This window comes from Corvus hawaiiensis, chromosome Z (assembly GCF_020740725.1).
Source record: "Corvus hawaiiensis isolate bCorHaw1 chromosome Z, bCorHaw1.pri.cur, whole genome shotgun sequence".
Taxonomy (NCBI): domain Eukaryota; kingdom Metazoa; phylum Chordata; class Aves; order Passeriformes; family Corvidae; genus Corvus; species Corvus hawaiiensis.
The window spans coordinates 66,420,286-66,447,451 of NC_063255.1; the positions used below are offsets into that span (position 1 = coordinate 66,420,286).

The following is a 27,166-nucleotide window of genomic DNA, read 5'->3' on the forward strand; positions in this document are numbered from 1 at the left end:
CCCACTCTGTACATTACTCTGTGCAGACTATTAGTCTCAAGAACAAACACGTAACCTGGCAAGTGTCTTAGCTGCCTAGATTACTGCTGAAATAACTGAAGAAATACTTCATGATCTGGCTGGCAGTGGTAGCACAGCCTACTAAAGCCTTCAACTTGAGATACACCATTTTATTCAGTGCTAACATAATAATCGAGAAAATACTTTAGCTGCTTGACTCATTTTATTTTTATCCCCTCGGCTGCATTTGAGTTTTACAGTGGTTTCTTAAAGATCATTCATTTTTGTAGACCTCTAAGAGGTAACAGACAAGATTGTTTCAATCATACATACAAAATTACTTATGTTTACAAATTTTTGGCAATCACAGTAACCCGTTTTTTCCTATTGCCATTGCCCCAATCATTGAAAAAGTGTGTACAATAATTTACATCTGAAGTATTTCAAAGTGCTTGATAGTGGTTTTCCAATAATTATTTACAAGTGGCCTATAGACATATGTACAGGTGTTACAAGTTGTGGCTGGAATATGGCTTTCTATGGAAAGTGCTTTATATTTGGTCAGTGATGTTACTGACTAACCAACCCAAGGGTTACTGATAAAACTGTAACCACTAACAGCTGAATTGTTGTGGACAGGTATTTACAGAGTTGTTAAGCTGTATAAAATAGCTATTTACACAAGTGTTCCATAAATACAGAAAGTATCTTCTTTCTTCCAAGAATGGAGGAAGTCCTTCAGCCACAAACCTGGTTACTATCCCCAAAGAGTGTAAGACACTAGTAAACTAAAAGTGATTCCTGATCTAGTGCTCACGCCATATCATCATCGGTGCTGACAACAGATATCTGTAAAAAAGTAAGTACAAGTTAGCTACAGTTGCACTAACAAAATACATAAAACAACACACATCATTGCTAATCCTGCAGGCTAGTGACCACATTCAGTACAGATTACTCCATCCCAGGTACAGACACTAGTTACCTACTACAACTTTAACCTTGATTATAGGGTAAAGTTGTCAGTTGATTCAACCCAGTAGTTTACATGCAGCCAGCAGCTCTCAAAAGCAGAGACCTCTCCTAAATTCAACTCAGGTATCATTTAGCAGTCTTTCTACTCCAGTTATTAACCTGGGGTCTCAGACATGTTAATAGGTTTACTTACTGCAGGGTAGGTGTGTCCTACTGAACCGCTGTGTCTTCCAATATCAATTGTGAGGTCCTCTTCTGTAGTTTTTAGGTAAACAGGATTATCAAAATTCATGCTTTTCATGTTTTTGTGCTGCCAGTTACGCCACATGAAGTAGCCAGCTGCTGCAGCCATCATCAGCAATACTGCAGGGAGACAAAGAGATTGCACACATGGAGTAGAGTCAGGTCAAGCTCTTAAGAGTGGCCTGTCCCACCACAAGGGGTCCAAAAGGCTAGTAAATGCTGTACTCACCAGCAGGAAGAATGATCCAAGCTGCTGATGTTCTTCCAGCTGCAGTTACTTCAGAGGTTGTACCACTAGTGTTGAATCCTGCACAAGAAATTGATGCAGTGAGCTTGTGTACTGACAGGCTGGCAGATTGTCATATGCAAGCATTTCCCAAACCCAGAACCTCCTGTTTGATTAGCTTCTCAGTAGCACACTGCTAGAATAGCCTAACATGCTTCATCCTGCGTTAGTTGGAATCTGTCTTTATTGCTTGCCTTCTATGAGCACTCCTGGGATTTCACGGAACCTATAGGTTCCACACTGTTACATGTAAACTAATTCTGTTTAACACATGCTCCAGCTGTTACACTACACAAATGATTTGGCCTGTGTTCTCTACTTGCATGCAAAGGAGAAAACTTCCAAGTAGGCTAGTTGGTCAGCTTGCATTTCATTTCTCTAATGTTTAGCAGTGTTAGTTATTGGGACCAGTACCTCCAGGAACTAGTCCAACAGTTGGAGATTTTTCTGTTGTGCTGGTATCTTTAGCCTCAGTGTAAGCCACAGTTGTTCCAGTACCTGAAACTAATTATAGATCAAGAACTAATTATAGATCAGTTAATCCTGAAGTTCTGCAATGGCTTTGCTATGAGAGCCATGGTAGTGAAGGTTTAGCAGATGGCAAAAATGATCATGCAGCTTGTTAGCTTCACTGGGAATACTGACATTAGCTATTTCACCAGCACACCCTCAGCAGAGAGTTCTTGATGAAAAGTAGTTCCAAGAACACGGCCAGACAGTTAACCAGGAATGCATTACAGGTATTTAAAGTCACAACAATCGTAAGCCATCCCATCCCTCGTATAAGGTTTTCTGAGTAAGGTTTTAGTTTTACAAGTTTACTGGTTAGGTACAGCCTTTGATACCCATAGCAACCTTTCAGAGCAGCCAGCTGAGGCCAGCATCCTTGCATTCAGCACTCTGTGGCAGTCAGAGTCAACACACAATAGAGGAGGTGTCACCTTGGAGTTTCTAGTTCCACTCCACTGGACAAAGCAAGCTTGCTGCATAGTCAGTGCTGACAACAGTAGCACAGCAGCATGTTCATCTGGACCAAAAAGGAGGTACAGACTTCCTTGGACAGCAACATTAGCTGATCACCTTTAGAACATTGTATATATATGTACAGCCATGTTAGTTTATACCCCTGTTTTATAAGAGGCTGAGTATGTTTTGTCCTTGTGCTTGCTGTCTGCAGAAAGCCATGGAGGTACAAACTCTTGTTGCAAATGACGATGATGAACGCAGAAGCAAAGCATGGACATTGAACAGCATCTGCAGACTTTGAGGGCCATATTAATGCATAAGACCCTCCCCTTCAAGATTAAGTACATCAGGTTAATTCTAGCAAAGCTGTCAGCCGATACCACTGTATTTCCTTCCCACTAACAGGTTCAATACTTCCCTACCCCTTCCCCATCCATCCTGGGAAAGATCTCAGTTGTGTTACAGTACCTGTACATCTCAGACCATCCTCCTGCAAGAAGTACCCAGCGGGACATGCACAGGTGTACTTTGGAGAATGTTCATTTATCTGAGGAGCAGGCAGGCACAGGTAGCTACAGCCTCCGTTTGCCATGTTCTCTTCACACCAGTTTCTACCTGTTGGTAAAGCAATTAAGGCGTGAACAGGAGTGAGCCTTCATGCTCCAGGTGTGTAGCAGAAGCATTTGCACAGTAATTGTTTGTTTCAGTAGAATTACTTGTCTGAGCTGCTTATAGATTTATAGCTGCTCTGGCCAAGAAAGAGGAATTGCCACTAGACCTCTCAACCCCCATGGGGCTGTCTATGTTAGAAGCTCCAAGCAGAAGTAGAAACGGACTGCTGTACAGTGAAGGGATACCATTTACCACCATCCAGGCAGGGCAGGCTTCTTACAAATATACACTGACTTAACTATAAACTGTACTGAAATTACCTGAAGGCTGAACAAGTTCATGATACACAATGATGTCCTGTGCATCATTGAGGTTGTTCACTAGGGTAACCAACTCTGTTCCAGTAAATTTGTTGGCACCATAGACTGCCTCATTCTCTCCATCAATCCAGTACACACGGTCCTAGAAGACAATGTCATTGCATCCCATTACCACCATGATGCTATCAGCCCCATCATTCCTGCCACATACCCGCAAGAAGAGGATCTTTGACAATGATTATAGGAAGTCATTCTTACCTCAAAAATGGTTAAAGCAAGAGGATGAGGAAGGAACATATATGACTTCAGCACAATTCTACGATCCTGGCCATTCAAGTCCACGCTTGACAACATGTGTAGTTTAGAATCAAGCCAGTACAAGCGGCTTTTTACCAGATCTAGGAGGGGGAAAACACCAAACTTAGTTAGTGTCCACATGGAGGAAACCTCCAAAGCTTGCTTCAAGAATTGAAACACCCACAGGTTTGAGAATGGTGGCAGTGTTGCCCTAGTTTCTTACCATTCCAGCATACAGAGGGCTGCTGCAGTGATGCCTATGTGGCCTGTGCCTCAAGTATAACACAGAGCAGTTCAAGAAGTTACTATTTCAGTATCTGAGAAGTGATAATGCCTGTTGCAGTGTCTTCAGGCATGCAGAAACTTCCCTTTCTCAGAAGCTGAAAGTAGTTCTCTGAAGAATGACCTTAGCTCTTGTAGCAAAAAAATTGCTAAAGCTCCAGAATACCTCTGGCACAGAGACAAGTTCAACATACCTAGAGCAATTCCATTAGGCCATTGGATTTCTGTTGTCACAAGCTGTTGTCTGTCAAATCCATTCATTCCTGCTTTTTCAATTTTTGCTGGCTCACCCCAGTCTGACCAGTACATAAAGCTGTGAAGCAGAATTTATGTTGTATGATGCACTATATTACTGTGTAGTATCACTCTTTATTATGACCAATAACTAACAAAGACTACCTAAGTCAGTTATCAGAACGTGTAGTTGGTAGGTCTGCTCTTTTAAAAGAACCAGGACAAATACTCACCCAGAGATAGGATCTACAGCAATAGAAGCTGGCTCTCTCAGCTCAGAGAAAAACAAAACCTTTCTTTTTGTGCCATCTAGGCTAGCCACTGAAATGGTCTTTGCAGCTGAGTCAGACCAGTAGATGTTCTTATAAACCCAGTCAACGGCAATGCCTGCAGGGCTGTGTATGTTGTCCAGGATTCTGATGTGCATTCCAACTTTATCACGGGTATCAATAGAGGCACTGGAAGACAAGAATTACTTGCTTTCAACCACTTCCTCCACAGATACTATCCCTTGGCATACCTCAGCAAATACTGCACAAGATTTCAGGCAGAAGATACACGTGGGACATTCCACAGAGTGCCTTTTGTACAACTGCAGCAGCAGTTACTACGAAGTGCAATAGCCATACACATTGCTAGCTGTGGGAACTTGCATCAACTGTACTTCATCTTTAGGACACCAGGAATCTTGTCATGACCAGAGAAAGAGCTTGAATAAAGCATGGGATGGTTCAGGGAAGCACACTAGGTTCAGAAGCTAAGCTCATTTACCTGAAGATTGCTTTTTGGCTGAAGTCTGCCCAGTAAAGCTTTTGCTCAGCAATATCTGCATCTAGACCTACAGAGTTCCTTAGCTGCTCTACAAGCTGAATATATTCTTTCCTCTCAAGGCCAATCTTCCTAATATCCCGGCGGTTGGTGAAAATTAGACTTGGTTCTTTCCCTGTGAAAAGAGTTTAAGTGTTATCTGTACGTCTAGATATCCAGTCACATACTTTTCTTTTACAAAAAGTTTTAAGAGTCATCATATTTAGTATTTGCCATTCCACACTTGCTAGCAGATGCTGACAGAGGTCTTGGCTGTACCATATCTCATCCTTTTTTCCCTCCACAACCTGATGGGGAGGATCCTCCTGCCCAGGAGGGAGCAGACACAAGCAGTTCATGTCACAGCTCGAAGTACTGTATCATGGCATCATTCAAAGTGTTAGTAGTGATCAGATCTGTACAAGTTGTATCAGTAACACACCACAACAGCTAGTGAAAAAAACCCAGTAGTATAAACATTGCATCACTTGCCAACTCATTTTGAAGTGGGGATATAAAAGTCTTATGTCAACACTCACCGACTGCCTTGCACACCCCAGTAGCAAGATCCATCTGATAGCCACGGCTACATTCACATTTGTAGCCCCCCTTCAGGTTGATACAGATCTGACTACAGATGCCAGGGTTCTGACATTCATCAATATCTGTAAAAACAACAATATAGTTTATGCTCACCTCCAGTACCACCAGTAGAGTCCATGTTAAACTACTAGATACTTGCCTCCACAGGTTCTCCTGTCCAGAAGCTCAAACCCAGCTGGACAGTCACATTCATAGCCAATAATGAGATCTCTGCAAATATGAGAGCATCCACCGTTGTTCACCAGACATTCATTTATGTCTAGAAGAGAGAATTAGCCACTTCTGAAAAGGCATGCATATATTTAGTATTACAGTCTTAGTCATGCATTTTACCAGGTACACATCCATTTTCTGATGATGCCTGCCATGTCTGCTAAACCATTCTGGTACTCAAAGTCATATGCAAGAGACACCCCTCAAATTCATGTTTGCTCAGCTACCAGCACCTTCTCTATGCTACAAGCAGGCAGCAGCAAAGATCAAGGCTCCTGAAGTTTCAGTGTTTCTAATGCATTCAAGTGCCTTCTGGCCACAGAGAAATCATCCTAGCAGCCAGTTTGGCTAGGATAAAACTAGCCTATTAACTAGTTACAACTCAGTTTTAAGGATGCCACCAAGAAGTGCCAATGGGGATTCCTGCTGACATCTACTCAGAGGCTATATCTAAGTATAACCAGTAGTCAGCCTTGTGCAAATAGTTTATTCACTTACTACACTCCTTGAGGGGCTCATCACTCCAATCCTTGCAGTCTCTCTGCTGGTTACACACTTTATTGATATCTATGCATTCTCCACTTCTGCACTTGAATTTGCCAGGTCCGGAGCACTGAATAACTGACATAATGAAAGTTGTGTGGGTCACTACCAGCTTCAACAGATACTCTGCAAAGACTTTATTCTTGCTTAGTTCCATATTTACCGTTGTTACAGTTTGCTTCATCTGTGCCATCCAGACAATCTCTCACGCCATTGCACTGCCTACTCCCATGGATGCAGTTCCCATCTTCACATCTGAACTGGTCTGGTCTGCAGGTCCGAGAAGCTGAGGACACAGTCATTACAGACTTTTACTCCTGAGGTTTACTGAAGCAAAGGAAATAAAAGAGGAGTCAAGTAGTACCTCCTACAGAAGGACCAAGTGAACTTACGGCAGTTGATTTCATCACTTCCATCCTTGCAGTCAGGGTCCCCATCACAGCGCCACTTTTTGTGGATACATTCACCTGAGCCACACTGCACCTCATTGGCAGAGCACTTCACAGGAGGTGCAGGCTGGCGGCCACATTGCTCTAGAGACTCATCTGAGCGGTCAGAGCAGTCAGCATCATCATCACACACCCAGTTGAGGGGGATGCAAATCGAGCTCTTGCACTGGAACTCATGAACTCCACAGGTAGGAGGTGCACACTCCAGCTCATCACTACCATCACTGCAGTCATCTTGACCATTGCAGACAAAGCTCTTGGAAATGCATTGCCCACTGCTGCATGTGAAGTCTGCTGGACTACAAGTCACATTACCTAGGGTAACAGGAGTAAGAGAGATTAGTATATTATCACAGGAAGGCTGACTTTCATGTGAAGGTGTTTTGTTTTGCAGGTTTTTTTATCAGCTGTTAGCTGACAGAAGATCAGCATCCTGTATAAGGCAATAGGGAAGCCTAAATGGCCACCTACAGGACCACTTAGGTTCCACAGACCATCCTCCTTGGCACTGGACATTGTAAGTGATAGGCACCAGATTTGAACTGAGTGAAAATAATCTTCTGAAGTAGCTAGGCTGTCCTGCACTTCTGATTGCAAGCCTTTCTGAAAGCAGGCTCTAACCCTGTGAGCCAAAGACAGAAGTTAAGAGAATTGCTGACTCAAGAGTATAGACTAAGATTAAGGCAGTCTGATGGTCAGCATGTACTATTGTTTGAAACTGAAGTGTTTTGTGCTGGTCCCCAGGACAGCAGTGGCCCATTTGCCAGTGGGGATAACAGACAAAGATCTTGCCCAAGTTGATCCTGTGGTTAAGCATACCCATGCAATTTATGTCAGTACAAATTATGCTGGTTCAATAGCAATGTAGGTAGCAGCTCAGCTCAGTACACCTAGGCTGATAGTTTTATCAGCTTCATTAGAAACACTGTCTGGAGATTTACTTGTAGACTAAGGCATTTGTTTGCCGAGTAAGATGGTGACTCCACAGACACATACCAAAAGTCTAAAGATCTGTCTCACTAGGCCATCCAGGTAAGGTGGTTCTGATGGAAGCCAGCCCTGTGGCTTTGGTTACAGTAAATATGTCTCAGGACAGCTCAGGCAACTCATATGTATGCAAGTTCTTCTGAACAAGCCAGGAATGTGCCAGTGAGTGGCAGCTAATGCTGTAGTGGCAGCTCTACTTGTGTACCAGCCTGAAGTTTCCCCCTCTTTGCCACCCAAACACCAGAAACCCTGCTTCACAGATATTTCAGGATAGACCTATCAAGTAGATCAGCTATGCCCTTAGCTAAAAGTTGCTACTACACTTTCAGGAGACAATTTGTTGATGTAAGCAGCAATTTCAGAAACTCCCCAGAGAACAAGTTCTGACAGTTGACTTTCCAGGTGACTAAGCCTACCTATGGCTACTGCCAAAATTAGCAGAGAAGAAAGACACACATTAAATAGCTTGCATTATTGTAACTCTTAACTTAGCAGGATAGAGGAGCACTAGAAAAAGTTTGCTTTAAGTGGCTGCAAAACAAGATGAACGTAGGAGAAATATTGATACTATGAAAAACTTATCTTCCCAGGTATACTGCCCAGCTAGCTCCTTTCCAGACAAGTCAATTTCAAATAGAGCTATGCAGCCACCATTTCTCTCCTTACCACAATTCTGTTCATCTTCTTCACTGTCACAGTCTTTTTCACCATCACATTTCCAGGACACTGGGATACACTGAGTTGACTGAGGACCACAGCTGATTTCATTTACCCGGCATGTTCGTGTATCTATTGAAAAAAAAGTTTACATTCAATCTAAGAGCTACTGATCTTGGGTTTCAGCATTTGTCCTGAAAACTGAGACTGAAAGGCTTCAGGTCTGGACAAAGTTGCAGTTATTTAGATGCCAACATCTGTATAAATTAATGGAAAAGGCTATACTATTCTGCGGTGTTCAGTAAAAGAAGATGCTTCCAATTCCTGATAGATTACTATTTTAAGGGTACCTTTGTAGTGGTAGTTTTGTGATTGCACACCAGTTACACTGTAGCAGCTTGAGCTACAATATGTAGTAGTAGGGAGGAGTAATGCCAAAGTGCGCTAGGACTTGAGGGCTGAAGTATTCCCCACTGTGGATCCTATTGATACAAGGAAATGACACTTCCTGGATCGATATTCCTTCATGGGTTATGACACTTCAGAGCAGAGCTGCTAATTCTGAGACCTCACAGTCAAGCCTCTGCACTACTGCTTCCCACACCCAGCATGTAGTCAGATACTCAGTCCTTACACTAGCTCTGGTAGTATTGGGATGGCACATGCAAAGTAGCTGCCTTGGAGAACAACAATCACTTGGTGGACAAGCCACAGTGGTGGTCAGGCCTGCCATGTTCTGCTTGCTGCTTCTGACTGTAAGTAAAACCTTGTACTTGCTATCTCTTACCAGTACAAGTGCAGAGTGCCCACTCAGTTCTGCATCTTTTAAAGCAGTGAAAATTCTCAAGATCCTGACATGGCCAAGCACTTAGGAAGGTGCTCCCCAAGACAAGTTCATCCTTCCTTTAGGAGGAGAGTCAGACTGCAAGCATGCAAGAAGTCAAAATGCTCCTCCCCACAGGCTTGCCTATACCACCATGCCAGCAGGTTCACTTACGGCACAGTTCAGAACTCTCATCAGACCCATCCTCACAGTCCGGATCCCCATCACACTGCCATCTGTTAGGCAAACACTGACCACTGAGGCACACAAAATCAGATTCAGCACATGTCTTCTTCACTGCAAGGGAGAAAAAGACTTTTTTTTAGGGACCAGAACTTAGCTTGTTTATCACTGACAGGGATCAACTTTGTTGCCCTAGGAAAGTTATTCAGTATCCTTGGTTCGTGGATGTCTGGTGTCATCCCCCACCAACCTAGAAAACAGTGCTGTTGAACACTTCCTACAGAGTTATTCTGTGTACAGAGAAACATTTATACTTATCTAATCAGGCACTGAAGGACCACTATAGCTACGGAGACTAACCAGGTTAGTCTATATTAGCTGCTTCTTTGAACAGACTTGAGTTAAAATAAGGCTTATTGATATTAATATTTAGGTTTTGAACTTGGAGTTTATAGTCAAGGCATTTGATTTGTCATTACAGAAGCATGGCACTATGTAACTCTAGGGTAATAGTTTAGGTCTACTTGAGGAGACTGGCAGTTCAACCACACCAGCGCTGGATATAGAGTATGTTTTGCCTCGTCTCCAAGTAAATCTAGTCATCTATCTTGGCTTCTATGTCTGCTTAAAGCAAGGGTTGGCAGCCAAAGCTAGACAATGTTTATAGGAGACTCAGCAGACTCACTTTCACATATAAAACAGGGCTTTTAACTATGGAAAAGCCAACAGCAGAGTGCTAATAGCAAACATTTTCTATTGTGTATTGAAGAAACAACTGAGAACAGGCTTATATTCTGTTGTCAGTCATCACTCTCACAAGTGAAGAATTTTGGTCACAAGCTTTGTCTCAGTTGCCAATTTCAGGAGAGTTAGATAACACTCAGGAAAATTCAACTGCCTCAGATGGATACAAGGAATCAAAAGTGATTGTTCTAAGGAATTTTTCTTTGTATTCTGACTGCCAGAACTGTTGGACAGGATAAGCATCTCTCCTGCTATCTACTCAAGTCCCCACTTCCAACTAGCAAGTACGACTATAGAGGTATTATTTTGATTACTTACCACAAGCACTCTCATCACTGCCATCTAAACAGTCTTCATCACCGTCACATCTCCAGATTTGAGGAATACAGCGTCCGTTACCACATGCAAATTGGGATTCCTCACATTTTGCTCTCGCGCCTTCAATGAAAAAAGGAACCTAAGCCTCAATACTGTTAAGCAATACTTTCTTGCTTCCCCCACTGATCAAGAAGCTACCCAGCTTAATAAACAGCTTAACATCAACACGAAACCAGATCTGAGCTCCAAATCTTTGTAGTCACCTTATTCAATCATGAAAATAGAGCCAAAAGCTTTCCTTCACAGTACAAGGCCAGAGTTTAAGCACCATAACAGTCCACCTGCCAAACAGCAGCAAACAGTCTCAATGTCATTCTTACTCAGTTTTCCTCTTCAAGACAGGGTCAAGTCTGCAAAAGCATGTGCCCACAATGACTCCGCTGTCTTGCGCCTAGCGCTGCATTCTCAAAGCTCTTCAAACTTTAAGCAAACCAGGTTTATATTTGATTAATGTCAAGCTGGATTAGCATTTCAATATTCTGCTGCTAACACATTACAGCAGAATCCCCAAGACATCTGTAAAGGTAGCTTAGATAACTGTGTTGTATCTGAGCAAGATTTCATGCTTCATGTTACTCCTCAAACAGTGGCACCCAGAGACATTCCTTGGTATACACTAAAAGAAGTGTGATGCTAAAAGAGCAAAGTAATTTACCACTTCCTTCTGGAATTAAGTCCATTGTCTCACAGCTGGTAAGTCTTGATTTGTTAGTACGCTTGAGTAAGGTACTGCGTTCTGCAAGATCCTTAAGAGTGCATTTTCCAGAGTATCTTCAGCTCTGCAACTGCATGACCCCATCCCTCAAGGGAACATGCTTTGTCCTGGAAGCCCTGTTATAACTGTCACTAAAAGCAGCAGCCTGCATCTTCAGCAGCTAAGCCAGAGCTGTTCCACTGAATGCACACAGGCAAGTGTGTAACACCGTGCATCAGTACTGGCTGCACATGACTAGAGCATGATGCAAGACTCCTCATCCTTCTTGTTTTATTGCATCATTTAGTGAGGGTGCTTTGTCCTGGGATTCCAGACCTCAAAGGGCACCAAACTTTAGTAGAGTATTATTTGTTATTTTACAGCCTCTCTGTATGATGCACAAAATGCAAGACAGTTTCCAAGTAGAAGGAAGATACTCAGCCATTTTACATTATATTGTCTAGCCATCATGCATGAGGCACTCACAAATGCTGGACAGTACAAGCAAAAACAACATGAGCAATTCTATCTGCTGAATGTCTCACATAAATTCTTGCTCAAAGAGATGAAACAGCATCTTACTGACTTCTGCTAATGTTTTAGGAACCTTAACTGGCAGACTAAAGCAGTAGCCTGCTTGAAAGAGCAAAGGTAACAACTTTTTCAATGGGAACTGTGTTCAAAAAGTACCAAAAATCAGAACATCAGCTCTTGTGTTTACTGTTTCCATCCCGTTTCCTTTTCTCGTTGGGAATTACATCAGCATGTGCTTTCTAATAGTGTGGTTTTGTAAAGCTACTTCTACTTAGTCATGAGCTGTCAGTCAATTAGCTTGCCTTGTGCTAGATGGCACACCCCAGCCACCTGAGAGTGGGAGCAGATGCCACAATTAGCTTGTTCTAAGCCTGATACCTTCTTGTCCAGCAACCTCTAAAAGAAGGTGAGCCCTAGTTACATATTTCAGGTTTTACTGTACTACAACATAAAATATGAAACAACTGACTCCTGCTAGTTTCAGGACTTGCTCATCCAGGCGTTCAAAAGTGAGAACAGTCAACCTTTCTCAAAATAGCATACAGAGATATTAGACTAAGCCTGCCACTAAGGAGATCCCAAAATAACTCCACGGTGCTTAGTTACTCTATTTCAAGCTAGAATAACCAGAAAAGGCTTGCTAAGGCTGCCTGGTACATTGTGACTTACAAATGTAACATCATTTTGACCAAATGCTACAGGGAAGCTACACACAAGGCTAACAGAAGCCATCGGTGAACTTGGTACTAACGGCTATAACTTTACAACTACTATCCTAACAACATGCCATTCCAAGACGATATCATTGCTTCTGGAGCTGATACCAAGTGAAATGTCTGAGCAATTACTTTTGATAGCCCACAAACAAGTAAAAAAAAAAAAAAATCAACAAGACCTAACACCCACACAGGCACACAAAGGTAAAGGTCACCATCTGACCACTTCTGAAGATGTCTGTCAGACTCTGATGGCCACTTGAAATGAGCTCCAGTTAAGATGAAGTTTAGTTACAGCCAGTAACTTTGATCCCCTGTCTTACACCAAGCGCAGTTCTACAACACCCGGTAACCACTTAGTTAGGCACTACCAGTCTAATCCACTGCTACTTGAGCAACGGAGTCATACCTCAGTTGCCCCTTCAGTCACTAGACACCTAATGATTTTTGGATCAGGCTTAGGCTAAAAAATGTAGAGTACCAGTAACATCAGAGCCTGTGACTGCTAACACATTATTTTACTGTTCTCCAGGTAACTACATTCTAGGGGTTGGCTCATAAGCAGCAATGGGTGTAGGGTGAAGCACAGTTACACTGACTACCCAAGTTAAACTACCTTTCTCCATATCTCTGCTATCACTGTTAGTCTCAGCCCCTTAAGCAAATTGCCAGATTACTTGTCTGGGCAGCTTCAAACATGTGATACTTGTGTACTGTCATCTGACACCAAGTCCCAGAAAAGCTTCCAACCGTGATTGGGAAACCTTTCGAGAGCTTACACAGGAACTAGCTTAGACTTCTCCCAGACCCTGCAACTACTAGTAGAAGAGAGCTGATGGGGCCACTAACTCACACTGAAGGAACAATCAGAATAACTTGGTTAGCTAGTCTACTAATTACCCTCCACTGCATATCTTCTGTGATGATTTCTGAGCACAGTGCAGTAGCAGTTTCAGTGCCAGCTTGTTCCTTCATTCTACAGCTGTTTACCATGTCTTTTGTGCACCAAACATGGGAGCAACCTACATGACTGGGAGATGAGAGGTAATTAGGCAGACATTTCTCCCGTCTCTCTTTATATGAGGACTAGATACAACAAGGTGCTGGTAGGGCTCTACCCGACGGACCTGGTGTCTGAACTACTGCACACAGTTATAGGAAACACCGCCAAGATCAGGCACTTAGGCCTACTTTAGGCCAATAGTCGGGAGATTTAAGAGCCATACGACAATGCAGACACCTCAACTACCCACCTCTTACCTGGGAGAGTAGGATGGAGCTCAGCTCCTCAAAGAAGAAAGCAGTCAGCCGAATTATTACTACCTCCACTTCAGAGTAAAATATTTTTAAATGACCATCCACTGGCTCAGTATGCAGGACCGCTGCCACAGGGGCAACAGCTTCTAAGGCGGGAGGCAACCCTGCAGCTGGCCACGAGCAGCGCTACTGGCGAGCGCCCAGCGCCAGGAGCAGGGACCCGGCGCCAGCAGGACTCAGCCGTGCCACCAGGTGGAGATCGCTCATGGTAGTTACCCCGGGCCCTGAACTAGAGCCGTGCCAACACCGCTGCATAATACAAAGCCTAAGTTGCCCCGCAGTTTGACAGCACCTTTAACGCCGCAAGCTTCCCAAGTTCTCCTCTTTCCTACCCCACAAGAGAGCCCCAATCCTCCCCGACCCTCCCGCGTTGGCCTCAGCCACCCAGACCCTCCCCCTTAGCATCGATCAGGGGGCCGGGCCCCTACCGCAGCGGCGCGTGGTCCCCGGGAGATGTTCTGCCCCGGGCCCGGTACCCCCTCACGGCTCCCGCCGCCCCGGGCCCCGGGGGGAAGGCGGCGCCTCGCCCGGCACGAGGGGCAGCGGGGCAGGCGCAGCGGCAGCGCCCCCTTGCCTACCTGGGAGCCCGGGCCCGCCCCGCTCCCCCCGGGGCAGCGGGCAGGCAGCCCGAGAGAGCGGGAGAAAATAATAAGAGAGCGAGGGAAAATGAGAGGGCGGTGGGAGACGAAATCGCCGCGGGGGGCAACGGCGGGAGCTGCCCCGGCGGTGCGCACCCCAGCCCACTCCCCCGGCCCCGCACTCACCGTCGGCGGCGGCGCGCAGGCAGCCGAGGGCGAGCAGCAGCAGCAGCGCCCAGCAGCGCGGGACCGCCCGCCGTCCCGCGCCGCGCCCGGCTCCGTCGGCCGAGGCGCTCGAGTCTCCGCGCTGCCGGTCCAGCCGCATCGCCGCGCCGGGGACAGGGTGCGCGGGCAGGCAGGCGCCGCGGGCGGAGAGGCGTGTAGCAGAGGCGGCAGCCGGAGACATGCACGGGGGGAGGCCGTCCCCGCGGCGCTCTTATAGCAGCCGCCCGGCCGCCCTGCGTGCCCGCTGGTGACTCACGGCGCCGCGCCGGGCCCCGGTTGGCTCGCCAGCGCCGCCCGCCCCCGCTACCTCCTCCGCGGCACCTGCGGCCGCCGCGGCGCGCCTGCACGCCGCTCGTAGCGCCTGCACACCGCTCGTAGCGCCTGCACAGCGCTTGTAGCGCCTGCACAGCGCTCGGCGCGGCTCGGCGGGGCACGGGCGGCGCGGTGAGTGGCGCTGCGGCGGCGCGGAGCGGAGCGGTGCTGCGGGCAGAGCCCCCCGCGCCCTCTCGTCCGGCCCTCCTTCCGCGGGGCGGGGACGGGCACGGTGCGACCCTGCTGCCAGACCCCGCACCGGGGCGGCGGAGCGCGGCAGTCCCGGCGGGAGAGGGTCGGGAGGCGCGGCGGCAGCGGCGGCTTTGTTTCCCCTGCGTCTCCCCAGCGCCACTGCCGCCGGCCGCGGGGAGGGGGGATGCGGCTCCCCCGGCCCGGGCGCCACTGCAAGGCGTGCCGAAACCCGCGCTGCGCCTTGGCTGCCTCCGAAGAAGCGTTTCTTCCATGCGGTGCCCGCCGCCCCACTGCTCGCGTGTTTGTGGGGTTTTCCCTCCCTCTGTAGCGGTACTTGATTTAAAATGGAGCAGGCGCGGCTCTCGAGGAAGAAAAGCACTTCTGCGTTACCCGATCGAGGGATCGTAGTTAATTAGTAATTTTACAAAACGATATGTCAAAGTCGTGTAATTACAAGCTTAACCTTTTATTTCAAGGAGGAGAATTGGTAGTTTTATTTTACGTTTGTAGCGTTTTATACATCCAATTACATCTCGTGAAATACAGAAGGGCTGGTAAAACGCAAAGCTGGGGTTGTACACGGCACTCTTAGAATTCTAAATTGTGCTTTCTAAAATCCTCTGCTTTTTTTTAAAAAAGAAGTATTTTTATAGACTTATAGACTCGCTAGTTTATGGTGGTACTGCGTGCTGTGCTTTTAATACTGTTGTGCAGATACAAACCTCAGCAAGCAGCTCCATCCAAAAACGATGAAAAAGCTGGTTGCTGTTTCTTTTCTTGGAAATGAAGTCTTGATTTATTAGCTTAATACTTTTAGTCTTTTCTAATGGTTCCTCCATTGAAGCAAGTATCTTTCATTTTCCATGTTTCCTCAATGTCATAACATATTTCTTTGTATGTTATTTGCAGAGTGAAGCCCTTTTTGATTCACATCCAGTTGTATCATGACTACACTAAAGACAAACCATACTACTGCGTGAATAACTTTGGATTATCTCTTGCAGTTCATGTAATGAATGACTGTCTACATCATCCAAATCGGCAAATAAATAGTTGATGTATCAAAGACTTGTTTAAAAAGTCAAGATTTGATATTACGTAGCTGAAAGACATCTGGTGATTATATTTCTCATATGTGTGTAAATGTGAAGAGAGCAGTTCCTAGTGTTTGCCTCCCTACAGCCCTTCCACCTCATGGCCTCAGGGGCAAAGACTGCTTTCCCAGCCTGCCTAGTATGTGGCATTAGATGCTACAGCCTTGTTCTTGCAAACATATGCTGCTGCAAGCAAGAAAAATCTATTGTGTACAAGGGGGTTGACTGGGGTCCTCAGGAAGATGGCTTAGTGTAAGTGGTATGTTGAAAACATCATTCTTCTTGCAGATCTTCAGCACAACATACTGCCTTCAGTCGGATGCTCACTGCTGCATAGCCTGCTGCGCTTTGAGCCGAACAGCATTTTCACAAATGTCCTGCTGTCATTACAGAAATATTTTATAAGCCATATACTGAGAGCTGCAATACACAAGAAGACTCCAGTCATGCAGGAATACAGAGCTGGACATGCCTTGGTGTATACTGCTAGCAGATGGCCTTCCTTGTTTGTCTGTGGAGGATACAGGTTTACTGGGGGGAAAAAAATTATTCTTTGTGCCCTGCATTATTCCTGATCTATGAGCATCTGCATCTGGCTTTGTGATGGGGATCCAGCTTTCTCTCTGGGATGTACCTAGCTCTTTGTACACCCCAGAGTTTGGACTCTAAAGCAGAACTTCCTGTAAAATAATTTTTATTGTTTCAACTTTATTAAAGCACTTGAGTAAGTTAGTGCATGAATCCTGTAATCCACAGATTTTGGTGGAATCTCCATAAAAGGATCTCAGACAGAAAAGTTTTCTCCATCCTTAGTACCATCCTTATGGGAACTCTGTTCAAGAAAGGGGCAAGAATCCTGCTGGATGCTGTGAGATGATCTGCAAGATGGGAGCTATCTGCACTGAGGTTTCATGTCTTTGCAGCATTTATAGTCTTTCAAAGGCTTGCTTCATGTGGGAATGGGAAGGTATTTGGGGGTCTGCAGCATGTATAATGAAATAGAGAGTCACTTGTTCATACAAGGATACAAGCCAGAATATATCCGTACAGGAGAATAGAATAAAATTGTGGGTTTCTGTCTGCTGAAAATACATGCACATGGGGGAATAGCCCTACTGTGCTAGTGATAACATAGGAGCAAAGCACCCAGGATGGTCTAAGGCTTAGGAAGGGTGCTGAATTTTGTAGGGAACGTGAGCTGGCTCTTGAAACGCCTTTTTGCATCATGTTGGGGAAAACACGTTAGCATTTGCTTTGTTTCCATTTGTGACCTGCAGTCTCTGTTTTTTGCCATATGTGTTTGAGTTGAACTTCAGCTTTGGGGAAGTCAGGAAGCTGCAGACAGTAGGCAGGTAAGAAAGTGCACAACCTCTGTACAGAGCGGGAGTGTGAAGGGAAAGCTGGCATTGCCACCTCACTTAAGCAAGTTCCCATAGTCAAGTGGTTTATGGTATTAAATATTATGCGTAATTGTTTTATTACAGCTAATTATTTTTAGCGAAGTCTCCACCTTGTTTTCTGGCCATAACTGGTGAATATTTTTGAACATGTGATGTTTCCTGGAAAAAGCTGGAAAATATTGCCAAGAAGCTAAGTGAACCAGTTAGGCATTGCCTTTACCTTAAAATATGACACAACAAGAAAAGGCATCATATTACCTTTCCTTTTGGGAATTGTGGCAGATATTGGCTCCCTGAGACTTTCCAACATCAATTCAGCTGTTAATGCATTTGGACTTATGAAAAAACGGATAAGTGGTTCCATCATTTAGTTTGGATATTTTGGGGTAATTAATTTACCCTACTGGTTATAGAGTGTAAAGTCAACTTACAAGAAAAAATAAAGAAGGAAAAGGACCTTCTGGAGTACACGTAATATGAATTCAGTGTGTTTTGTTCCTTTCTCTTTTTGCCTTAAAGACCATATAGTCTCCATTTCTAAATGAATTCCTGAAGCACTGGGATTACTAATTCAGCCTCAGGTCTTAAATCAATGGGACTTTTGCCTTCGGCTCCTTTGGTGAAGGACATGAAGTGAGGATGTGTCTACAATATTCAGCCTAATCTAACAAAGAAAAGGAAGGCTTCATGGGTAGAAAAAGCAGAAGCTATGTATTATGGGATAGTATCTTGCATTAGGATCAGTTGCAGAAATATTTTCTTCATTGTGTGCTGGCATGAAAGACATTAACTGCTTAAGAGATTGCATGCCTGAAATGACAGTAAATGAAGGAGGTGTGTCCATGGCTATATTTTGGAGGTGCAGAGCCAGGATCTGTATTACTGACTTCAGAGGAGTTGTGCAGAGGATGAGAGAGTGAGAATGCATCCTTTGGGAATAATTTAAAATAGGTATGTGCATGAATCCTGATTCATGTGATTTCGTGTCTGTATCTAAGGGATAAATTGGCCTATTTTTTCTTTTTCCTTTTTTTCTTTTTTTTTGAAGGCTTCTCTGCAAACTATATGAAGGTTTATACTCTTGTTAAAAAGTCCTGCTCGTGTCCATGTTCTGTGTTTTGTCTGCAGCTTTATGCAAAAAGAAGGGGAACAAAGAAACACATATACAACTTTGTAGTAAAAATGCACCATTCCTGTGTTCTCAGGATGCCTAGGAGTAAATCAGGACTCACAGAAAAGTCCCCTTTGCCCTTCCCACCGTCATCATCTGAGCTGTAAAAATGAGGCAGAACTTAAGTTTCACTGGTGATTTTAATCCACTTTTTAAATTTTTTTTAATCATTAGTGGTACAAGAAATGTACAGTTCATCTCTGAAGGAGGCTAGGAAATACTTACTTCTTTTGGCTGTATTTTTCACAATGGCTAAAACAATGGATACAATTCCCAATATAAGCATCAATTGGAATTTGCTGCTGATTTCTGTGAGGACAGGATTTCCTCCTCTGTGCTACAAACTGGTCAGTTTTCTTTGTATGGTCACTTATTAATGGGCATCCCCTGTTTGTGAGCATGTGTTATATGAACACAAATGCATTTTGCTTAGTGTTATAGTATTAGAGACTTCATAATAGGAAGGAACATGCCATGTTGGGAACAGAACCTTGGAAGTATTTAATTTGTTTTCAAAACCTGAGTTCTTATTTCATTGGTGGCACTGTGCAGTATGTAAGCCTGGAAATGAGAGAATTGTAAGTCATGCTTTGGAACCAAAATTTCCATTATCTTTTTTTTTTTTTTTTTTTTTTTTAATAGTAAGATATGATAAAACTTTAGTTGTGGCAGAGAATGTGGCTTCAAAGTACACTCTTACTGATTTTTCAGCTGTGCACTTTTTATATTTATCTTTAGAAATGAGAAACTCTTTAAAATATCATGCCCTCAGGTGACACCAATTCTGTATGCTTAGTAATAAACCAGATAAAACTTGATCTTGCTGATACTGCAAGACTTATACATAAACTGGAGTATATTCTGATCAGATTTTCCTGTGAGAAAACCTGCTAGTATGCACACATATTAAAATTCCACCAGAAGTGTGTGTTTGTAAAGTTTTCCAGTGGAAGAAGAGGAATTTGGAGTTTATTTTTCTTTAATGTGCAGTGATTGACAGTCTATACTTTCACCTTTGTGGAAGTACACATGCATGCACATGGGAAATCTGACATTTGTGTTCCAAAAAACTCTACAGTAAGTGGAGAAGGATATTAAAATTTGTTTTCTTTTTTACTAAGGATGAAAAATGATGTGGTGTGTGTTAAAAATAGGAAATGTGATTAATTAAGTGGGTTAAAATTTAGGATTGCAGTGTTGTGCTTGTAGAGCATAGGAGATAGAAAGTGGGAGCAAGACATTACCGGCAAGCTTGGAGTGGGCCATGATGTTCTTGCATTATTTTGGGAATGTTTAGATTTGGAGGATAATGTGGAAACAGAATACAGAGTATTAACCTGAATGTAAAAATCCCTGAATATGTTCTTGGTTCATACATAAGCGGATGTTGCAGAAAACCAGTGTGTACCTCTGTATAAGGATAAGCAGCGGAGAACCATGCTAGGGACATTCCCAATGTTCTTTGCAGGTAGACTGTGGGACTTGCTGATCAAAATAAGAACAAACTAAGGACATGGTAAGAGAACTGCCCTGTACTCATCAGTTAGTTGGACTTAAGAGTGGATTGTGTTTTCCATGTCCCACAGTTCTTGCAGAAATGATCTGTTGTTACACTCTGCATTGCCTACTCACATTTTAAATGCAAATGTCATTTTTCATCACTAAGGGTGTTGTAAACTCTTGCCATTTTCATTCATTAGCCCTTCCTCTTTCCCATATGTTTAAGTTTCACAGTCTTTTTTTGGATACTCTTGTTAGGGAAGAGGTGTAATATTTGACAGGCAAATGGTCAACTTTGTCTCTGATGCAGGTGGTGTTTGGCAAGAAGTGGTAGACAGATTTACAGACTGAGGAAATGCGATATAACAGCACTCCCTTAAATTTTAACTTACATTGAAATTGATCAGTACTGATGCCTTTGCATCTATATGCAAGATAATATTGTCCTGCATACTGAAATATTGTTAGATTTTGCTTACAAGGAAATTGCTTCGGTGAAATTAAATGAATGATGCCATGAAATACAGTTTCTGAATCTATTTCAGTAGTATAATGTGTATAATAAAATGTGTCTGCCTATAGCAGTACATAGACTCCAACTTTAATTCTGCAGGATGAAAATCAGCTTTCTTAGGCCTGGGCCATCTTAGGACATACCCAGATAGGATAGATATAAGGATATTCTATCCTTGTAAGGTCAATGTTTCCTTGTTACAACTGATTTCAAAAGGAAAAGGAAGGTTTCTTGATTATTTTTTCTTTACAATTACATTTACTGTAAACCTTATCTAGAGTACTCGGGTGTCTTGTTTCTGCATTACCTAGTTTCTTTCTGATTTCCATACAGAATTTATTTATTCTGTAAGTTTTGTTCCTGCTGTTTCTGAGACTGACATTTATTTGTGTTCAGTGACTGTGCCTACGTTCTTCCCTGTCCTCTCTTAGCTCTCTTTTCCAAGCTAAACTAGCCAAACTCTTGGGCTCTGTACTGTTGATAGACCATTCCTCTAACCACTGTGATTGGGATCATCAAGCCCTCTCCCAGCTTGAATCCACCTTTCCTGGGCTTGACTGAACAGAAAGGTAGGTGGTGCTCCAGGGCTCAAAGAGCTCCACAGGAGGACTTGAGAATGTCTTCTCTGCTGACTTTAAGCTGACACTGATAATTTTGCTTGCTGGAAGTACCTTGACTGACATCCTGTGCTCTCCCTCTGGCTGCATCAGGTGGTGTTGCGGTCTCTGCTGTACATATCCACCTGCCCTAAGTATTTACCCTGAGGAGCAAGTTTACCTTTATAATCAAAGGGGAGAAATGGACACTTCTGCATGGCCACTCAGAGACTTTCATGCAAATTCTATTATTTAGTTTATATGTCAATTGTCTATTAAAGTGTGCTGTCCAAATTCATGTCCTTAATTTTGTTAACCTTCTTCCTAATTTCTGTGGCTAGATTGTTGGTGATGATATTTCAGATTGGGGATAATACTGTGTGATAGGTCCCATGACTGATCACCTCTTAGTAACCTCCTTTGCCCTAAAGTTTTCTTTTCACCATTACTCCTCATATATTCTTTAAGCTATATATGTTACACCATCTGGCAACTCTTGTACAAATTGCCAGAATTTGCTGCTTGACTAATAGTTTCCCATATTCATCTCATTTAGATTCTTTACTGAGTGACATGTGGACTTGATCTAGCTAACTTGATTAGTTGAAAAATTCAGATGGCTTATTGAAAGACAGACTGGAATTATCTGGGTACAATCAAATTCTGGTAAATCCCAATTGCTTTCTCCCGTTTTCCAAGCACACATGAAGTTTATCAAGTTTTCTAGTCTGCATTTGTTCTAAAACTTAGTGTATTATTGAAGTTGAGACTGTAGGTGACTGGCTAAGCAGTTGGAGAAACTTTTCCTATTGTCTTTCTTAAATATAAACAATGTTCATTTTGTTCTTCCAAAGCACATCTTAGGACAGAGACTGTCTACGCCACTGCAAGATCTTTGGAGTTTCACCTCTGTTCCATTTGTTCTGTTTCCTTATTTTTCTTTTAACTATCCTGCACTTGACAGCATAGTCATTGTTCTGTTGAAAAGTGAATCAAGTATTAATTTAGTTACAGAGCTATACTTAGAGGATTTTTAGTCTTAGTATCTTATTCAATATGTGTGCAATGGACTTTTTTTATTTATTAATGTATTTAATGAGCATTTGAAGGAATTGCAAACTCTTGAACTTTCTAGTTCTCTCAAGTTTTTAAAATTTGGTCTTTTACAATAGACAACTTAATTCTGTGTATTGTTTCATTTGATTTAGAGCTGGCTGGTTATCATTCAAATCAGATTTTACCAGATCTGATGTGGAAATCTTAATAGAAAACAGAACTCAGCCACAGTAGTGTTTGTCCATTTGCTACCTGGTGAAGATACACCCATCATTCATGTGCTGAAGTAGCCAGAACTGACAGCAATCAGTAGTATTTTTTTCTGCATATGGAAGGTTCAGGTAAAAATACAAGGCCCTGACGTATCTTTCCCCCATGTAACACTGTAGAGCTGTGCCTGCCATCCTGTCTTTTAGCCCATATCAGACTCCAAGTCTATCCCATTAGAATCTTTCTATTCCAGATTGATTTTGATCTTTTTATACTGAAGTCTGTCACATTATTAGTATGCAAAACTACTGCACTGTCATAACCATTACTTCATTTTACCTGAATTCTTTAAAATATAGGTAAGTACCTTTTCGAAGCTGCATTTTTGTCATGGTTGCAATTTTATCATGTCTCTGTTTTTCCTTGGAGATCCATTTTATCATGACCTCTGCAGTTAGTTTCAGTGTCAGTACTGCATAGCATCTCCTGTTACAAGGAGAGGAATCTTCATTGCATATAACAAGTGATTCTTTAGGCTTTTCAACTGCACTTACCTTGTTTGGTTTTTTCTAAGAATATTGCTCAGGATATCTAGGTTCAGTTTATGGCTTGACTTTGTAGAAATTTTTTTCAAGTGTTCTTGTGCAGATCAGTTTTTCAATGCATTTTTGCCCAGAAAAATGAGGGAACACATGTCCCCCTGTTTCAGAAAGCACTTTGAGGGGGTATATTTATCAATGCTTGGCAAGGGCTCAAGTAATTTAGTAGTAAATACAGTAAAAATGGTGACTGGATGGTTCAATCCTTAGAATAGCAGTTAATACATTGTCAGATTTTTTTTTTCAAAAGTGAAAGCTTAGGAAAATTTCCAAATATTTTGTAGAATAAACACTACCTGTGCCTTTCCCAATAGTGATTATTATTATTATTGCAGCTCTTGGCTTATTTTCAGGTAAATACACACCACTATTCAAATTTTAAATTTTTATTGATATATGTAAAAGGGAATCACTGTCACCAAGAGAAAAGTTTTCGTTGATAACTCCTGTTATCAGAGCCTGCTGTCAGACTGATGTTCTCATTACTATTTTTTAATTTAGCAAAAAATTGCTTGCTGTTGTATTTCTTAGCATATGGTTGGAGGAAACGGTAGTATTTTGGACATTCATTCTGAGAATTCTCAGAGCTTTGCTTCTACACTCCGAGTTTAGGATGTGTGATTTGCCATTTGAAAACGATGTTGCCTGTGCTTTTTGAGTCTCATTGTCACATAAAACACACTACCTTTTCTCAAGTAATAGTATTAAAATAATGAGTCTCTGGTTCATATAGCTGTGATTTTCTTACAGTTAGAATGGTGAATTCACCCAAGTCCCCATATCATAACAATTATTAAAAATAGAGATGATACAAAGCCAGTAATGGATGATGATAGAAAGGTAAGACCGCAGAAAAAGGCACTGAAAGAACTGTGTTAAATGGAGGACTCAGGAGATTTACAGTTACAGACTATAAATAATTGCAGAGATAATAGTGTAAATGAAAGAAGGGAATTACCCACATTCTCAGAAGAAAGAAAGACAAGGTGCAATGGCCTGAAGCTGAAAGAGGAAAATCTCAAGTCATAAGAGAATGTTTCTTACAATGAGAGTAATTGTGCAATGAACTAGAGGGCAGTGCAGTGGCACTGCAGATGGATTACGGAGACCATGAGCATTCCTGCAAAGTGGAGCTGGACAGATTAGGTGATGTAGATGAGCTTCTCCAGCTGCTAGTTATTTCAAGAGCTTACAGAAGTCAATCTGTTTCTTTACATCATCTTCATAAATCCTTCTACAGCTGCCATTCATGTTGTGCCAGTAGGCTATCATACTGAAATGCTTTCTTTGCAGCCAGGATTGCGAACCCCAGTGGCTTCAGTGAGATAAGGGTCTATCTCATCTAATTTTCTATTGAAATTAAGTGTGCTTTCTGCTCTGGTTTTCCCAGCATGCCCCATCTTTCTCTCACTGTTGTTTGCTCAGTGAGTAAGTTCTCATCATCATCTTCATTGTCATGTTCAAGTGGACTGCAGTGCTTATCTATTGTGTAAGCATCAGCAAAAGCATGCAAGAAAGGTCCAGTGTGACCCTAACCCGTTTCTTCTTCCTATGTATCTCACTCTGTTTGTTGCTATGCTCATGACACCATCTATTTCTGACTAATTCCAGCAGGTGAATACAGCTGTGGGGCTTATCTAGGCTTTACTCGGGTTATTTGGAGAAAAAAAAAAAGAGTCAAGGTCTACTTGCATTTGGCTTGGATATAGCAGAAGCCCTTGTGGTGTTAACCCATTCCAGGAAAAAACACCAAAGAAATCTTGGGAAAATTCCTGATCCCTTTTCCTCTCCTGTTGGGAATTAGAAATTCTGGGTCCTCATTAGTGCAAATTGCCAAGAAAAACCACACCTGTTTTGTCGTTGGTGGTTTTGCTAGGTAGTCATTCCTGTGATGGGAAAGAGCAGGAAATGTATCTTTCGAAGTGTGTGAGTTTCCAAGGTCTCCTGTGTCGTGTACTGGTCTCCAGGCTGTCCACTGGTTTCAACAACTAGTACTTGATAGTTTGCCCTTGTTCATGGTTGTTACACTGCTCTGAGCAAGTAACAAGCAATGAGACTTCCTGCTTTTAACCTGAAAATTAGCTCAGAAATGGTGTTAGGCTCCAAATAAACGGTGCCAGTGAGAAACTACAGCATGGGAACATGACTGTTTAACTGCAAAATGGGAATATGACCAGGCTTGGTGCTGCGTGCTGCTTTTCAGCTGGAGCTGGAAGGCCCATCTGCAGGGTTAAGATCAGAGCAAGATTCAGCCCTTTGTCAGCAGGCTTTAAGTGGCTGCAGGATCTACTCTCTCTCATATTTATTTTGCAGGGAGAGCGTTCTTTGGTACCTACTGACAGGCTGTTCTCCACAGATATCAATAATTTAAGCTTTGTGACAGTTCTGTGAAGGAACCTGTGCATATGAGCCTGAGGGACAGCCACAGGACTGGTTCAGCAGGCAGGCAGTTGCCATGTTAAGCTGCCCTGGTTTTTTATCCACTTCTTGCTGCCTCACTGCGCCATGGAGTCCTTAGCCCTGTTTTATTCAGTTTCACTTCTCAGTGCAGTTACTGTCTCAGGAGGTGGTTCTGGACTAGCAATCCCCAGGAGCAGTGTACCTGAGGGAGAAAGCCTTGGGTTTGAAAAAGTGTAAGCACCTAAATCTTCCCAGACATCCTGAGGCTTGTCAAGCAGGAACATCTCTTCGTTTCAGGGCCAACCCTCCCTGGGTAGCGAAGTGCTGAATTTCTCCTGTGCCAAATGGGTGACACTTTCTAACTGAGATCCTATCTCAACCTTTTTAAGGAAATGTTGATATGAGTATTATCTATATGGTTTTAGATGTGTTTTTCCCCATTAGTTCAATTCAAATCCAGATTCTTCAATAAGGTCAACACATATGGGCTTTATATTGGGGTACAGATTCTATATTTGGACCTTAAGTAGATGCATCTTGCTGCTCACTCTGAAAGTTAAGGACTTTTTATGTAGTTGAACTGCAGGCCTTTGGCTCAGTCAGCATTTCACATTTTCTGCTTTCCACCCCTATGTAACTATGGCCTGAAACAATTCTCAAAGCAGGATCTTGCCAAAGGCACACCTGGCAGCTGCCTGAGTATAGCTAGCTGCTGTGTTTCTGATTTTAGTATGGCTATAAATGAAGTAACAAACTTTCTTCCCAGGCTCCAGTTTTGGCTAAGGATGTTGTATTATTTAGCTTTGCATTAGCAGTTGGGGAGGTGCTTATATGGTCACTTAACTAATTAGTTTCACTCTTATGTTTGAAGAGTTTACTTGAACAAAATTTGTTCATTACTTGAACAAAAAGCATTTGTAATATCCATGAATTGAAATGGTCTGTCAGTGTTGTAAACATACTGGTAAGCAACTGCGTATCTGCCTGCATGAAGGTAGTATATAACATTCCGTGTGTAAGCTGGAGACAGATCATCCCAAGTGAAGAAAGACTTCAAAAAAGAAGTATTTGTAAAGGTAAAGTGCTCCTTAGAAACCTAAAGTATAGTGATGTAAATCATCAGAGAATTGTCTTATCACTGTGATAGAATTAACTCATATATTATTGTTTTATAGCAGTTTTCATCATTACTAATGATTATTTATAATTAATCCTTATCACATAATAAATAAAATCATAATGTCTTCACTGAATTTTTTAAGGCTTCCAGTAAGACCATTATCAGACTTGGGGGTGAGCAAAGGCTGATGTTAGTATTTGCCTTTGTAAACTTACTTCTGGCTAAGTGCAGCTGGTGGTAAGTAGTGCAAGACAGACCTACAGAAAAACTGGGCTAGAACTTGCTCCTCCAAAGTCATCCAATCCAACTCCCGCCTCTAGAGAAGGCTGATATTCC

General features: G+C 42.8%; 1 protein-coding gene and 1 long non-coding RNA gene across 4 annotated transcripts in view; one reads left to right on the forward strand and one right to left on the reverse strand.

Moving 5' to 3' along the window:
- Positions 1-204: 204 nt before the first annotated feature.
- VLDLR (very low density lipoprotein receptor) lies at positions 205-14,872 on the reverse strand. 3 transcript variants are annotated; one of them, XM_048291377.1, is made up of 19 exons: positions 14,628-14,872; positions 10,543-10,662; positions 9,472-9,594; positions 8,484-8,606; positions 6,774-7,145; positions 6,545-6,667; positions 6,337-6,459; positions 5,765-5,884; positions 5,562-5,687; positions 4,987-5,158; positions 4,449-4,673; positions 4,176-4,294; positions 3,661-3,800; positions 3,403-3,544; positions 2,939-3,085; positions 1,919-2,008; positions 1,448-1,525; positions 1,169-1,338; positions 205-849 (listed from the first exon to the last, which is right to left on the reverse strand). In XM_048291377.1, the coding sequence occupies exons 1-19, from the start codon at positions 14,845-14,847 to the stop codon at positions 814-816; spliced, it is 2,769 nt and encodes a 922-aa protein (XP_048147334.1). In that variant the 5' UTR covers positions 14,848-14,872; the 3' UTR covers positions 205-813. The 3 variants fall into 3 exon arrangements, with proteins under 3 accessions (XP_048147334.1, XP_048147336.1, XP_048147335.1); XM_048291379.1 differs by lacking the exon at positions 14,628-14,872 and adding an exon at positions 11,258-11,297; XM_048291378.1 differs by lacking the exon at positions 1,919-2,008 and having other exon boundaries at positions 14,628-14,871.
- Positions 14,873-14,980: 108 nt separating this feature from the next.
- LOC125320260 overlaps positions 14,981-27,166 on the forward strand; it is a 39,231-nt gene continuing 27,045 nt past the window's right edge. Inside the window, exons 1-2 of the long non-coding RNA XR_007201062.1 lie at positions 14,981-15,110; positions 16,080-18,615. This is a non-coding gene — a long non-coding RNA (uncharacterized LOC125320260). The remainder of the gene's footprint in view (positions 15,111-16,079; positions 18,616-27,166) is intronic.